This window comes from Protomyctophum parallelum (genome assembly GCF_964188405.1).
Source record: "Protomyctophum parallelum genome assembly, chromosome: 1".
Taxonomy (NCBI): domain Eukaryota; kingdom Metazoa; phylum Chordata; class Actinopteri; order Myctophiformes; family Myctophidae; genus Protomyctophum; species Protomyctophum parallelum.
Genome location: NC_139697.1, coordinates 68,198,433 through 68,213,969, shown reverse-complemented (window position 1 = coordinate 68,213,969; position 15,537 = coordinate 68,198,433). Strand labels below are relative to the sequence as shown.

General features: G+C 44.4%; 1 protein-coding gene and 1 long non-coding RNA gene across 2 annotated transcripts in view; both read left to right on the top strand.

Annotated features, from left to right (window-relative positions):
* The window catches only part of LOC310868423, a 120,304-nt gene that overhangs the window by 184 nt on the left and 104,583 nt on the right, over positions 1 to 15,537 (top strand). The window contains exon 2 of the long non-coding RNA XR_014570092.1: positions 63 to 445. This is a non-coding gene — a long non-coding RNA (uncharacterized lncRNA). The remainder of the gene's footprint in view (positions 1 to 62; positions 446 to 15,537) is intronic.
* On the top strand, positions 9,614 to 13,333 carry LOC310861609 (fasciculation and elongation protein zeta-1-like; the record flags this gene model as incomplete). Its single annotated transcript, XM_083769128.1, has 2 exons — positions 9,614 to 9,861; positions 12,967 to 13,333. Exon 2 carries the CDS (start codon positions 13,001 to 13,003, stop codon positions 13,331 to 13,333), a length of 333 nt encoding a protein of 110 aa, XP_083625254.1. The 5' UTR covers positions 9,614 to 9,861; positions 12,967 to 13,000.

Genomic DNA, 15,537 nt, shown 5'->3' with positions numbered 1-15,537 from the left:
GTAATGTACCCTAGTTTAAGCTAAAATCACGATTCTTAACACAGCAGGTTCCTCAGAATGAGCTGAAGTGTTCGCCTTGCATTGGCCTGTAACAGGACAATTCCCTACTGTTCTTACTGTTAACATCTGAATGACCTTCTGTGCCTCCTCTCCACTCCGTGTATTTAGTAAGATATCTACATTGATATAATGATGCTTCGACCGAAATTCAAAGCTGGGATCCATAACTTTCATATCTTAGCTGGGATTTGAACCCCGGTCTCCAGCATGATTTCTGTTGGCTAAGACATGCCCACTTTACTTGGTCTGGCAGGAGAGATTGTGCTTATTATTATTATTGCGGTTTACCAACGTTCAAGGGTACTATACCCTACACCATCTCAGTGGCCTTGTGATTAGAGTGTCCGCCCTGAGACTGGGAGGTTGGGGTTCAATCCCCGGCCGGGTCATACCAAAGACTAACCACTTGCGACGTCTGCAGATGTATTCTATTCATAATACATACAAATTACATTTTATTCATTGAAATAAGTTACAGATCACAGCTTTAACCCATTTACTGTAGACCTGAGGCAGATTCCAAAACAAAAAAAGGCTTCTAACTCGAAAGGTTTTTCTGAAGTGGTGCTCAACTTTTTTCATGTCAAGTACCCCCAGAATTATCTGCATTTGCTCGCGGACCCCCATTTGAAAATATTTTCTTCCAGGGACCCCCCAGAAGCAAAGATATGAGTTAAAAAAAGTTCGCTCTGAAAGAATATATTTTCAAACTTGCGCTGTAGATCTATTTATATAGCTAAAGTATAGCATAATGCTTAAAACACCAAAAGGGGTTCCCGTTCATGACAGGTACTACGTACATGTTACGAACTAACAGCAAATAAAACCGTTTTAATTCTATAGGAGGAACTAGGAGAAATGCAGAACCCAAATGAAAATGTAAATGCTGTGAGCTTTCTTATTTTTTAATATCTTTGGGGCTTTTTGCCTTTTATTGATAGATTAACAGTAGTTTTGACAGGAAGGGGGGAGAGAGATGGAGGGGGGGGGGAGACGCACACCAAAGGTTGTCTGTCCACAAACATGAAACGTAATCATATTTTATATTCATATTTAACTTTTAATTAAAAGAGATATGCTGAAAATTGTCATATTTTGTACATTGATTGAAGTAAAATTTCTGTTCCTTAAACTATTGTTTCACTGGGCAATGAGAGGAGACTTGATATTTTTGAATACCAATTTCTAATCAGCAGAGGAACTATTGAAGATATCTTGTCAATATGTTGCCGACATACTGTAGCTATAGGCCGAAATGAGTTTTCTTTGACGGGTGGCTGGCATCTCCCTTAGAGATAGGGTGAGAAGTTCAGTCACACGAGAGACACTCGGAGTAGAGCCGCTGCTCCTTCGCCTGGAAAGGAGCCAGCTTACGCCAGGGCTCCACCGGACGCGTTGCTTCTCCGTCGCGTCCTGCTCGTGTCATGACAACGTCAACGTCACGCTAGAGGTGCTCCACCGCGGGCTTTTGAAAACTGCGCGTCAGCAACATTCTTTTATGTTGCTGTCAATGCGTGCGTGCGTCAAAAAACGAACCGGGGCAATTTTTTTGTCACCGAACGCAGCGCAACGCAACGCGGGCAGTGGAGCCACCCTCCTGATTAAAAGGGAACATTCCCGACACTGACGGAGACGTGACGCTGACGCGGACGCGCCCGGTGGAGCCCTGGCGTTAGGTGGTTCGGGCATCTGGTTAGGATGCCTCTCGGGCATTTCCCTAGGGAGGTCCTCGAGGCACGTCCCACATGGGAAGAGACCCCGGGGGGCAGACCAAGGCACAGTTGGAGGAAACACATCGACTCACTGGCCTTGGATCGTCTCGGGATCCCCCAGGAGGAAGTCAAGTGCTAATGTTGCTCTGGAGAGGGAAGTCTGGAGCTCTCTGGTGGAGCTGTTGCCCCCGTGACCTGACTACAGATAAGCAGTTGAAGATGGGTGGATGGATGGTCAGTCAATATGTATAGAGTTACATCAAGGTTCTGTGACTACGCAGCCAAAACCTCTACCAAAGTGTCATTTTGTGTTAAAGCACAAACTTAAAAGAACAAACACGCTCAAATTCTAGGCAAGTATTATTTAGCAACTGTTCATAGTTGTGCAGTACATAATACATTCCATACTACTAAGAGTATGTCAAGCACCTACAGTATGGCCAGTAGAGGGCAGGTTTGGATACTAGTTCTATTCATTTTAAGGAGTATATTGAGCAGTCATGTTTTAAACCATTTAGATGTCGAAATAAAATTAAAAGTCTTCTAAATCCTGACAGTTTTCTGAAATACCCATGTTTCTATATCAGTGGTGCTCAATATTTCATGTCAAGGACATTAGGCCTAGCTAAATGGCCACCGACCCCCATCTGAAAATATGTTGTTCCAGTGACCCCCGGAATCAAAGATTTGAGTTCTGAAAGAATATATATTCAAAGATTTGCGCAATATTTTCACGATTTTTCAAAAATAGACCTACAAGCTCGTAGCGCGGCAGCTTTTAGAAAGCTAAAGTATAACATAATGCTTAAAACACCAACAGGGGTTCCCGTACAGAATGGATAAAATGTGTATGGTTAGTAAGTTTGGTGGTTGAATGAAATGGTTAACCTATGAACTATGGTCAACTTTATCATAGGACTACATCTGGCATCACGTTATGTCCCCATTTTATTCCCTCCACACTGACTGCAGTCTTATACATTTAACATTTTCTTCTGAGAATCGTACTAAAATATGTCTCTCAAGCGTTTGCACATATAAAGTACATTGCTTCACCATGACAACACAAACCCCCCAGTCAACTCAACAGACAATAGTGCTGCCAGCACCATCTTCTGGCCGTTTCCTGGAGTTGCAGCAGGGAACATGTCTCAGGTTGAGCCAGGTGAATTAAATTAGCCTGGCTAATAAGCCAGACTCAAATCACACCGCCGTCACGGCTGATTCGGTCTGGCTTATTAGCCCGGCTAGAATTAAATAGGCACCTTCAATATTAACATCTAAAAAAAAGGTGTTCTTTTAAAGGACCACTTTTCAACCTATCTTCATATACTAGGTCCTCACTAATAATCATGATAAAATGGCACAATTTTTTCTACTCTGTGTTCATAGGAGGGCTGTGGGCAGTTCAGAAACCCGTCCACCAGCGACATCATCGATGGGGAATCCAAGCTAACAGAAACTGCAGTCTTTCTAGTCCTGAAAAATTGCAATGCTAAAATGGAAGCCATCGTTCTCACGATAATACAAATCTAAACATTTTTGTAAAAAAGGAAGTTTAAAAAAATCTGCCTAACGATGTCACCGGTGGACGTATGTCTGAAGTGCCCACAGCACTCCAATGAGACACAGACTGAGTACAATTTTTTTATTTTATCATGATTATTAGTGAGGACCTATTTTTATGAAGATGGGTTGAAAAGTGGTGAAGTGGTCCTTTAACCCTGAGATTGTACAAATGTAACTAATTTGACCCTCACAGGTCCACTAGGTTACATTCTGTACACTCACACAAGTATAAATTAACACTGAGGATTGCCCTGTGCATTAATGCCCCTCTCACAATTATAACCATGGCAACCATAGCATCGGTTCAACGCTCAACTGAGTGAGTGAGGTTGCCTTAGTGATGGGAGCCAGGCCTCTCTACCAGAGCAGACCTTGTTTTCCCTGCATGTGTTGAGGAAGGAGAATAACCCATTTTGACCAAAATGTCTTCCAAATCATGATAGTTTTCTGAAAAACCTATGTTTCTATGTCAGTCGACCCCCAAAGATATATGTAATTGGCCGCCGACCCACATCTGAAAATATGTAGTTCCAGGGACCCCCCAGAAGCAAAGATTTGAGTTAAAAACTTGAAAGAATATATATTCAAAGATTTGCACTATACATTTTCACGATTTTTCAAACATATCAGACCTACAAGCTCGTAGTGCGGCACTCGTGGATAACTACGTTGTTCGGCTGATCCTTACAAGGCAGATTACATAATATACAACATAAAATAAAATACCATAAAATAAAATACACCATTAGGCCTGTAACAGGAGACACATGTACATCTGCTATATTATAACTTGTTTTAAGAATACATTTCTTTTTTTTTTAAGACAAATCTTCTCTTCTGGGGGGCTCCCTGGCACAAAACATCTCCAGTTTGCGGTCCGTGGCCAAACATACATATCATTTTGGGGGTCACTGGCACGAAAAGGTTTGAGAACTACTGATTTTGAAGGCATAATTTGTAGAATCGGCCTCACATGTCTTACAAGGACACAATAGGTATACAGCAAAATCCTTCAGTGTTCTTCAATCCATTTGTAACTCGTTTAGGTCTATTTGGTTCCATTTGTACATTCTCAGAGTTAAACATGAGGTGTTAAAGATGTGTGCAATAGGCTCAGCAACTCCTGCAACATGAATGCGGAGGTCCGCCTTCTACTGCTAAAGGCACGAGACACTGCTTTTAGGGCTGATGACACGGAGGAGGCCTACAGCTCAGCCAGGGCTAACCTGAAGAAGGGCCTCTGGAGGGCCAAATATGCCTCTGGACTGCGGATAGAGGAGCACTTCAACAACTCTGACAATTTCATTGTGGAAAGGCATACAGGCACTCACAGCATACAAACCCAACAACTCCACCCCTTCTACCAGAAGCTCCTCTCTGCCCGACGAGCTGAACCACTTCTACGCTCGCTTCGACCGGGACAACAGGGCCATCAAAACCAGAGTTCCACCAGGTGACCAACCGCTCACACTCTGTACACCACACTGAGTAGGGTGAATGCACGGAAGGCTGCGGGCCCCCGACGGCATTCCTGGTCGTGTGTTGAGGGCATGCGCTGAGCAGCTGCATGGCAGGAGTTTTCTGTGATATATTCAACCTCTCTCTCTGTCTCAGGCAGACATTCCTGTCCGTCTCAAAACAGCTGCCATCGTGCCAGTACCAAAGCATTCCACAGCAACATGCCTGAATGACTTCCGCCCCGTGGCACTCACCCCCCATCATCACCAAGTGCCTCGAGAGGCTGGTACTGGCCCGCCTGAAAACCTGCCTACCCCCCGACCCTGGACCCTCACCAGTATGCCTACCGTCACAACAGGTCAACTGAGGATGCCATCTCCACTGCCGTGACTCACCTGGAACTCACCAACACCTCTCTTACATGCAAGGATGCTGTTCATCGATTTCAGCTCTGCATTCAACACCATCCATCTGTGCACTGAACACCGGCGTACCACAGGGCTGTGTGCTTAGCCCTCTCCTCTACTCCCTCTTCACCTTTGACTGCGTTCCTGTGCATGGCTCCAACGCCATTGTCAAGTTGGCGGATGACACCACGGTGGTAGGCCTGATTAAGAATAACAACGAGTCGGCCTACAGGGAGGAGGTCCTAGCCTGGGTAAAACCCCTCCCCCCTCGCCAGATTTGCAACCCTCCTGGCAGAATGAAATGTTGTCCAGCAGGGGGAGTTGGTTTACCCAGGCTAAGGAGGTCCAGCACCTGGCGGCGTGGTGCGCTGGCAATAATCTGGCTCTCAACACCACGAAGACCAAGGAGCTAATTGTGGACTACACAAGAGCTAACCGCTGTGACCACACCCCGATCCACATCAACGGGTGGAGTGGGTGTCCACCTCATCTGAGGACCTCTCATGGGCTCTCAACTGTCCCATCCTGTTCAAGAAGGCGCAGCAGCGTCTCTACTTCCTAAGGAGACTGAGGAAGGCTCACCTTTCTCCCCGAATTCTGGTGAACTTTTACCGCTGCACCATTGAGAGCATCTTGACAAATTCCAGCTTCCACAGTGTCTGATCGGAAGGCCCTGCCACGGGTAGTAAAGACTGCCCAGGACATCATTGACACTCAACTCCCGTCCATTGAGGATCTACAGCACCAGAGATGTCTGCGTAGGGCGAGAGGCATCCTGAAAGACCCCTCTCACCCAAACGACAGACTCTTTGCCCTTCTTCCATCCGGGAGGCGCTATAGAGCGTACCAAAATCTCCTTGAGTGGGCGTCAACATATGTGTCCATGGGCGGAGCTTGGGGGGGTTCAGGGGGTGCACTGCACCCCCTGAAAAAATAAAATAAAATAAAAAAGTTTTTTTTTTTTCTTTTTTTTTTAACTTTAATACCTTCTGGCTTCTGACTGTAGTTTGTAATCATCTCTCTTATCATGATATGATGACTCGCTGTATGGCTGTAGTCTGTAGTGCATGTGTGTGAGCTGCTGTACTACCTAAATAACACATTTTTAGGGGTTAGGGCATTGTAAAAACGCTAAAATAATAAAATAAAGGTTAAAAAAATCGCGCGCGCACGCACAGCGTATGTGTCACGTGGTAGCGGCCGCTATACTTGTTGGCTTGTCTGGTTCGTTTACATTGAGCGACTATCCGGTGTGCTTCTATACGTTGTTTTTTTTTTAAACTGACCTCATAATGGTGCAGACTTGCTCAGTAAATAAGTGCCACAGCAGGTCACGTCGAGGGAATGAGCCAGAAAACGGAATTAGATTTTCAGCTTTCCAGCATGGAGACAGCACCAAGGAACCCAGATTGACGAGTTTACAAAAAGACGTAGAATGGCTGTACGGCGCGTGGGCGCAGAGACATAACGTTCAACAAAGTATCTAAGCACAGCCGTGTTTGTTCACGACATTTTCCTTGTCCTTGTAAGGTATATTTGGGCCCGACGTTCTTTCTATCCATCCTGATGTTGGTTCACTATGTTGTTGCCAAGAACGAGCTCAATATTTACAAAAACATACCACCGTCACTCTATTCTGAGTGATGTGGGCTAGAGTTTAACCCATTTTGGGCGGGAAGCTCATAGCGCGCTACGAGCTTGTAGGTCTGCTATTTTTGAAAAATCATGATGATTGAATATATACTCTTTCAGAGTGAACGTTTTTAACTCAAATCTTTGCTTCTGGGAGGTGGTCCCCCTCTGAAACAACACATTTTCAGATGGGGTCAGCAGCCAATTTCATATATTTTTGGGGGTCCTTGACATGAAATATTGAGAAAAAATATATATTCGACGTCAGGCCTAAATTGGTCAAAGCCCACACGAAGGCCGTCGCTAGCTTTTCAGACGCCGCCCCCCTCTTGGTGACGTACACGTTTTTACACCCTATAGGACTATTGGTTCCCACACTAGTATAGGCTCAGGAACAGCTTCTTTGCCGTTTCCCTGCTGAACTCTGGCCCTCCTCAATGACACTGAACACCCCCCTTCCTCCTACCCATCTGAACTCTCATGCTCACGCCATACACACACTATAGCATGTTATGGCTTGTGTGGGTGGGTATGTGTATATATATATATATATTATATATATATATATGCATATATTTATATCTTCATGCACTTGTACAGGATATTGTTCTTCTCATACTCATTTATATTTATACTTCATTGCTTATTTACTATTCATACTACTGTACATACTGTACATTAAAAAACAAAAGTGTATTTATTCCCATTACTGCATTGCTGTATTGCACTCTGGCTAGACGCCACTATTCATTTCATAGAAGTAGAGTGCGCCTTAATCACCTATAACGGTTGTGTTATTCCGTCCAGGTATAAGCCACAGGAAAGTTCATGTTCATGCTAATTACAAGATAAATTCATGTTAATACTAATAACTATTAATCACCACAATGTAAATGTGCTGCAGGAATAAATCCAGACGAATCTACCAGTGCAAAAAAAAGTTGTGGGGCACCAATCTTTTTTTTTAATCTTTTCTTTTTATTCACAGTGATATTAGTCTGGTCATGCCAGGCTAGAGTAAACAGACACTAGCAAAGTCATTATCAGAAACATCTGCTTGCTGCAGACATACAGTATGGGCAATAAATCACTACATCAATATATCATCTGGAATTTTGCATAATTGCAATTATTTAATCAATCAATTATTATTGATTAATTGATGTATTTATTAGCAGTTTTGCAGAATTACAGCAGGGGGGTCAGATTTCACGGGGGCCAGTTTCGGGGGGGGGGGGGGGGGGAGAGACAGTGTTCCGTTGTGATATTGGTTTTTATCACTTAAACCCTATTTACTGTGTACTTTGTAAATAAAATAGCCTCAATATGACCCGTTGTGAGCTTGTAGTAGATCTGTTATTGTCTCCACCAGGCCGAAGGCATGGGGGGAGAGTATGTTTTGCACTCCGTCCGTCCGTCCGTCCGTCCGTCCGTCCGTCCGTCCGTCCGTCCGTGTGTGTGTCCGTCCGTCCGTCCGTGTGTCCGTGAGCAGCTAATCTCGGCCACCGTTAACCCGGTCGATGCCAAATTTTGCACACACACTCCCTGGATGCCAACGATGAACCTCTGCCCCAAACTTTCCAGAACGGCCTGTTATAGCGCCACCAAGAGGCCTATTGTGCAAAACAAGTTTTTGCACAGTACACCTACAGATTTTGTCCAAACATCACGCAAATTGGTACACAGTCTCTCTAGAGCCATTCAACGAAACCAGTCTTTCAGATTTCTCAGACTCCATCCTGATTGGTTAAGATTGGCTTCCAAAGTTCACAGGAGTGCTCAGTTTCAAACAAAATGCTGCAAATCATGAACACATCGCGTGATTTCCGTGAAATTGTGCACCCACATTCCCACTAGGCCGAGGACGAAATGCCACATGAACAATTTCAACTCAGCCTCAAGGTGGCGCTATAACTGGCCGAAAAGTGTTTTTACCTCTAACTGCACGGATCTGTGGATAACTTTCTATGCCAACTCCCTAGAGGCCAAGGACAAACCTTTGCCTGGAATTCTTCACATCTGCTCATCCTGGTGGAGACCTGTGCCCAGAAGGGCACTTTTTCTAGTTTTCACTATTTTGGAAGGTTTTTCTTTTTAAAGAATTTGTGATGTCACGATCAAATATATCATATATGATATTGTCCATATCGCCCATATTGCACTGTACTGTATGACCATGTCCCGCATATGCTAGTAATATGTAAACATGCGTGTGTCTGTGCTTCGCGTGTGTGTGTGTGTGCATAGATTGCATAGATTAAAGCTAGGGATTAGGCACAGGGAGGTGTCAGGACACAGACAGCAATGTAAAGGAGGAGTCCACATCAATGTTTTGTCAATCCCATGTGCGTTTCTTTTTATTATTTTTCTTTTTCTTTAAGCTATAATCAGATTTGGAATCCAATTTTACAATATATAATGTAATTTCCTTTATTTTGGGGGTGCGCAAGGCAGGTTGTCATTATACTTAAGTAGGCACAGGCAGAAATCCCCCACCACCAATAAACCCCTTACCAATACTACCAACCTAACCTCCCTCCTTTCTGCCCTCATGAATATTGAGGGGATTTAGGAGCGTGAATGGGCCTTCAGACGTGGAAGAGAGAGGAGGGGGTGTGAAGGAGAGAGGAGGCGTGGACAAAGAGACGAGAGAGAGATGGGAGGGGGGGGGGGGGGCATGGTGATGCGCAGGCTCTCTGTGAGCTGGGCAGGCTGCCTATTGATTGGAAAACAACGAGCTGTGAGAGGACTGATAACAAGGCTAGGGGAGGGACAGGGATACAGAACAACACAGACCAACACCACCACGCAACACTACGGTATAGCTGTCCTCCATCTCTCTCATCATCATCATCAGTGATCTGCCTTTTCCCCTTTTCACTGGAATGAACGCAACTGCTGCTCAGCGGTGGGTTTCAAAGTGGAGGGCGGCTTAGCGCAGAAGATCTGCCTCGACTGCAAGGTGCTGCTGCTGCCGTCCGTAAACCCCAAGCCATAACATCGGACTGGAATCTATACCGCAGGTACGTCGACAGAAAGCCCTTCTCTTCATCCATCATTGTGTTCATCCCCTCTATCCATGTTTGTTCATTGCCCTCCCCTGCTCATCCTGAGCCGTTGTTTCGCATCATCTGCCTCCATCCCTGCCTCGTAACCATGGTTTCCTCCATCTCTCCTACCCCAATCCTCCTGCATTTCTTCCTTTCCCTCCCCCACTCTCTCTCTCTCTCTCTCTCTCTCTCTGATGACATACACTTTGCATTCCTGCCACAGCAGCGTACATTCCCATTTTGAAGAGGGATCCATTTTTATTTGCATGTATGTATGTGGACAATACAAAAAATACGTCAGATATTTAATACTCAAGGGTTGTAGCTTATTGCATCTGAGCAGAAATCCAGTTTTTATACATCACGGTGTTCTACAATTGTATCTTCTCGCATACAGAAATTGTTGTTTGAGCAATTCCATCCTGACATAAAAATTGTATCTGCTATTCTGCTTCAATTCCTATGAACCACAATGTGGCCATACTGGATACTTGGGCATTTACAAATACGAATCTGAATTATTTGTAGAAAAGAAAAATGATAAAAATGTATGTATGCCTATATAAAGTCGAACGGCTGTTGACTTACATGTGACTGTCATCCTCTCAAGGTAACACGGGGACAGTGCTTTGATTCTATTGCTTTAAATGACCTCTGTTGATCTTCTGTGATTGGTTCTTTTTTCCTTCTGGGACACAAAAGTAAAAACTCACGGGGGGAAGACCCCCAAGTCAGTCAGTCAGTCAGTCAGTCAGTCAGTCAGTCAGTCAGTCAGTCAGTCAGTCAGTCAGTCAGTCAGTCAGTCAGTCAGTCAGTCAGTCAGTCAGTCAGTCAGACACACACACACACACACACACACACACACACACACACACACACACACACACACACACACACACACACACACACACACACACACACACACACACACACACACACACACACACACACACACACACACACACACACACACACACACACACACACACACACACACAATGTCCACCCCCACTCAGCCTGCTGTCATGTTTTCATGCCTTGTTTTCGTAAGAATAGACTTTTCTACCTTCTTCCACTTCTACCTAACAACAACCTACTTTTAGGCGTATAGGCCTGTGGTTACTAGTGGGGAAGGCAGAAAAGAGCTCCTCTGGCAATACTGAATTCACGACCATCCCTGCTGAATGGTAGAATACATTTTTACAAGGAACGATGAGCCAAATGCAAAGCAACCCCCGGCTGTGACGAGGTTAAATTATGCTCTCATTTCCATGTCTTCATTCATCACGTTTTGTGAGGAAAAATGTCATGTTCTCTGATGGAGGCTTTCAATCAGACACATAATAGAGACAGTGGGGTGACTCGTTGCCGTTGCTGCGAGGACTTATGGAGCATGTAGTAATGTTCTTGACCCTACTTGTCAAGACAATTAACGATATTAGGCCGAGCGTTGGGTGAGATGCAGATACAACATGGATGACTAGTACTAGCTACAATAGCCATGTCTCTGAGGCAGAGCTACAATAGGGAGTGGAGGTGAGAGAAGGAAGTCAATGATGGACAGAGTGCTGTCAAATAATATCCGGCTTCAGAGGATGTACAGTAGCACTTTGCTGAGTAGTGTGATGGGGAGGAACGGCCTTACACAAGCTTGTTTTAAATGGACTCCACTGTTCTCCTCGCCCACAACACACCAGGCCTCCACTCTGCAAAAAGCATTACGGGTGAATTCTAGGCCTCACTACTATTGTAATTACACTGCGTCAGGAGTCAGAATCAAGCACAACTTCCTTCAAAAGTCTGACTGCAGCATCAGGCCCTAGCAGCAGCATGCCTGCTTGCTGCCTTGTGTCGTTTTATGGAATGTATGTGAATTCAATAGACAGAAGCTATCTAGGATTTTTTTATTAACACTCCATCTGTGTTCATGAAAGTAACCATTTGATTTTGTGACCCTATATTACCTGTAACATGACATACTTGGCAAATGATGACCATACTGTATAATTATTTCCCTGATCCAGCACTTTTAATGGCTCATTTGATCCTCAAAAATAATTTGTGCCTGTAAATGAGCATGCACCTAATCCAGAAGAAATTAAAGCACACTGCAAAGGACTGGAGCTAATATAAATTACTAGCATAGTTGATCTCCCAGCCATATTAACGAGAATGTCCTCTTTTCCCCTTTAATTTAGTCTCACTGAATTGGAATGGAATGTTCTCTGTATTCTGCTGTTGCTGTCTTACCATTATTATGATTATTATTACACCGATATAGATTTCTGTCAGAAATTAGACTATACCGTTTTTAGCCTAGCATTCTTGACACAAAATCTTAGTGTCCTCTTCATTGAAATCAGCACACCTTAATTAACCGTGCTTTCCCAGCGAGCCCAACTGGTTTGGGCTCCCTCGGGAACCTGGTCCCCTTATGGCGTGTGTGGCTCCATCTACTTTGTCTAGACAACATGGTGCCAGTCCACCTGCTCCCAAGTGAGACGGATGAGGTAGAATCATTCAGGAAATGCCAGATACATGCTTTAGGTATACAGGCCTATGGATACAGGAGAACTCGCCAGTTTACCAAGTCGCCGCGGAGAATATTCTTCATCAATGTCTTCATCGTTATGCTGTCATGCTGTCTTCATCAGTGTAGTATGTCACAGATGGTATAGTTCATTTCCAAAGTGATCAAATTATTTTGTGCAATGAAATGGTCAGCTAGTTAAAAAGTTGAGTATGTGAATACCATTTCAGGATATTGTTTACTAATGAATTACATTGCTTCGGTACTTTGACAACTATCCTCTCTCTCTCTCAATTCAATGCAATATAAATGAAGGTGAAGTAAAACCAAAATGCACACAATCGTGGCGAGCTGGTAAACTGGCGAGTATTGGTAAGACCAACACATCGGAGACAAATTCATGGAAAGGGATGGTAATGACACATGTAAAGCGGTTTTCGAACTGTCCTTGAGAGACCATCCAGTACTGAGTCATAAGACTTGTAGTGTGACAACTGCAAACTCTATATACTATACATACGTTTCTTTAACTAATGGCTCTACTCCAGGTCTCCCATTCAATAAGAATCTGACGGGGAAATCATGGAAGCCCCTCTCGTCTGCCTGGATGAGGAGTTCGAGGACTACCGGCCTTGTCGGATGACGGACGACGACCTTGACAATCTGTCCCTCGGCCATCCCGCCCTGACCACCATCACCGTCCCACTGGCTCCCATCACCCGCGAGGACTTCTCGGAGCTGGAGAACTTCTCGGAGATGATGAGCTTCAAGTCCATGGAGGACCTGGTCAACGAGTTTGACGAGAAGCTCAACGTCTGCTTCCACAACTACAACACCAAGACGGAGTGCCTGGCGCCCATACGCAACCAGGTGCAGAACCAGGAGGACGAGGAGAGGCTGCAGGACGAAGAGTGAGTAGAATCAGCCAGTCTGGTCCTTTTTTTCCGAATACAGGACAACTACCCCGGTGCTTGCCCGTTTTTCCTCCCAGAATGTTCCTGGTCGGGCTAATTATTGTCAATTTGGGGGTCCTTGACATGAAAAAGAGTGGGAACCACTGTCCTAGACATTTTACCCTGATTCTGTGTTATAGCACTCCGTCTAAGCATAAACGCTCTGCTCAAGTGAGAGCGCATCTTGTCTTATTTTAACCACATACTGTAATAAGACCTATTCACTTCATTGTGCGATGAATAGAGAAAATAGCCAAGCAAGCCAACCTCACAACATAATCATGATGCATTGTGAGCTTGTAGACCTGGTATTTGACTTTTTTGAAATGGTAAACATTACTGAAATTCTTTGCCTATGACACACCCATTGGAGATCGAGACCCCTGTAGGGGAGTGACCACTGATGTCTCAAACATGAACAAAACATTCTATAGCAATGATTACTATCACAAAGTAGCCCATCAAATGAGTGACTGACGGTCGTAAACGATACAGAGACACCTCCCTGATAATATCGCCGGGACAGCTTGTTTATTTTTGGACCACAATGCTTATATGAGACGATTTCAAGATGACCTCCATGTTATTCTCCATAGAGAAATTACCAGGGGATGAGCATTAGCAAGTGACGTCAAGACTTCGGCGCTCTATTGCTTTAATGTTTAGCAGTCAAATACATTTCATAATCTGAAACAAATACGAGCATTCACATTTTGATTAAGTAAAAATGTGCATGTTAGGAACAATCCGATAATTACTAAAATTATATTACATACATTTTCTGTCAATTAATCGATTATTCAATGACTTGTTTTAGTTAGTTTTAAACCAGGGGACCTGTACGCCTACCAGCACAAACCTGCATGTGACCAACTTCTGCTTTCAGTACCAGTAACATTGTGTGTAGGACGTACTTTTTGAACGAATACATTTAAACCTCACAGACGGACTATCACGAAACAACACAAGGTTAAAAACTACACAGCACACCCATAACTAAACACTAAGATAAACACAATACATGATTTGACCACATTAATGATTTGACGTCCATATCTGGGTGTGTCATAGGCAAAGAATTTCAGTAATGTTTACAATTTCACATTTTTCAAATACCAGATTTACAAGCTCACAATGCATCATGATGATAAAATATGTTGTGAGGTTGGGCCTGCTTGGCTATTTTCTCCATTCATCGTACAATGAAGTGAATAGGTCTTATTACTGTATGTGGTTAAAATATGACAAGATTTGCTCTCACTTGAGCAGAGCATTTCTCATGGACAGAGTGCTACAGTATAACACAGAATCAGGGTAAAATGTCTTGCTCACCACACAAACACATGTCTCAACTAGCATGTGACACGGAAAAACCTCTCCCAAGACGCAGTCACTCTAGGACAGTGTGGTCCTACTTTTTCATGTCAAGGACCCCCAAAATGACACCAATTACCCTTCGGACCCCCATTAGAAAAGATATGCCAGGGACCCCCATGAGAGAAGATATGTACGGCTCTAGGACTAGCAGTGATTCTCAACCCGTTTAATTTCAAGGACGCCCAGTTTGACATGCATATTAGTCTACAGTACAGACTCTCATTTAATGTAATTTCTATCTCTGGGACCCCAATTTATATTGTAGCGGCCAGCTATGGCTGCAGCCAATAGGACCGTCTTGGGGGCGGGACTTATGGGGAGTGATTGACGGGGGCTTGTGGGTACACTGTGTGGGTATAGTTTGGTTGAGAGTGCAAACCAGGCTAGGAGGAACACAGACAAATGCTGTTGTTATACTGTTGATTATTGAAGGAATAAAGAGAGATCTTTATCATTGGAACTACGTCTCTGCCTCCGGTTCCTGGGATCGTTACACTGGTGTCTGAAGAAAACTAAAACTAAAGACTGATTGTCGTACGGAGACGTAAGTTGCGCGCATTGTTTACTAGCTAGCTTAGCTTCAGTTAGCGTGTTAGCTAGACCGGCAGATGACATGGATAGCTCCGGTGGAGCGAAAATAAAGAAAGAGCCGCGGAACGGAGCAGATTATGGGCTGCCTGGACCGTCGGGCGTCATGCCCCAGCTAGAGTTGGCCACGGAGGCTGACCACCGCGGAGGTCGCGCCGCGGGGGACGCCACGGACAGCAAGCAGCCGCCTCCTCCTCCTCC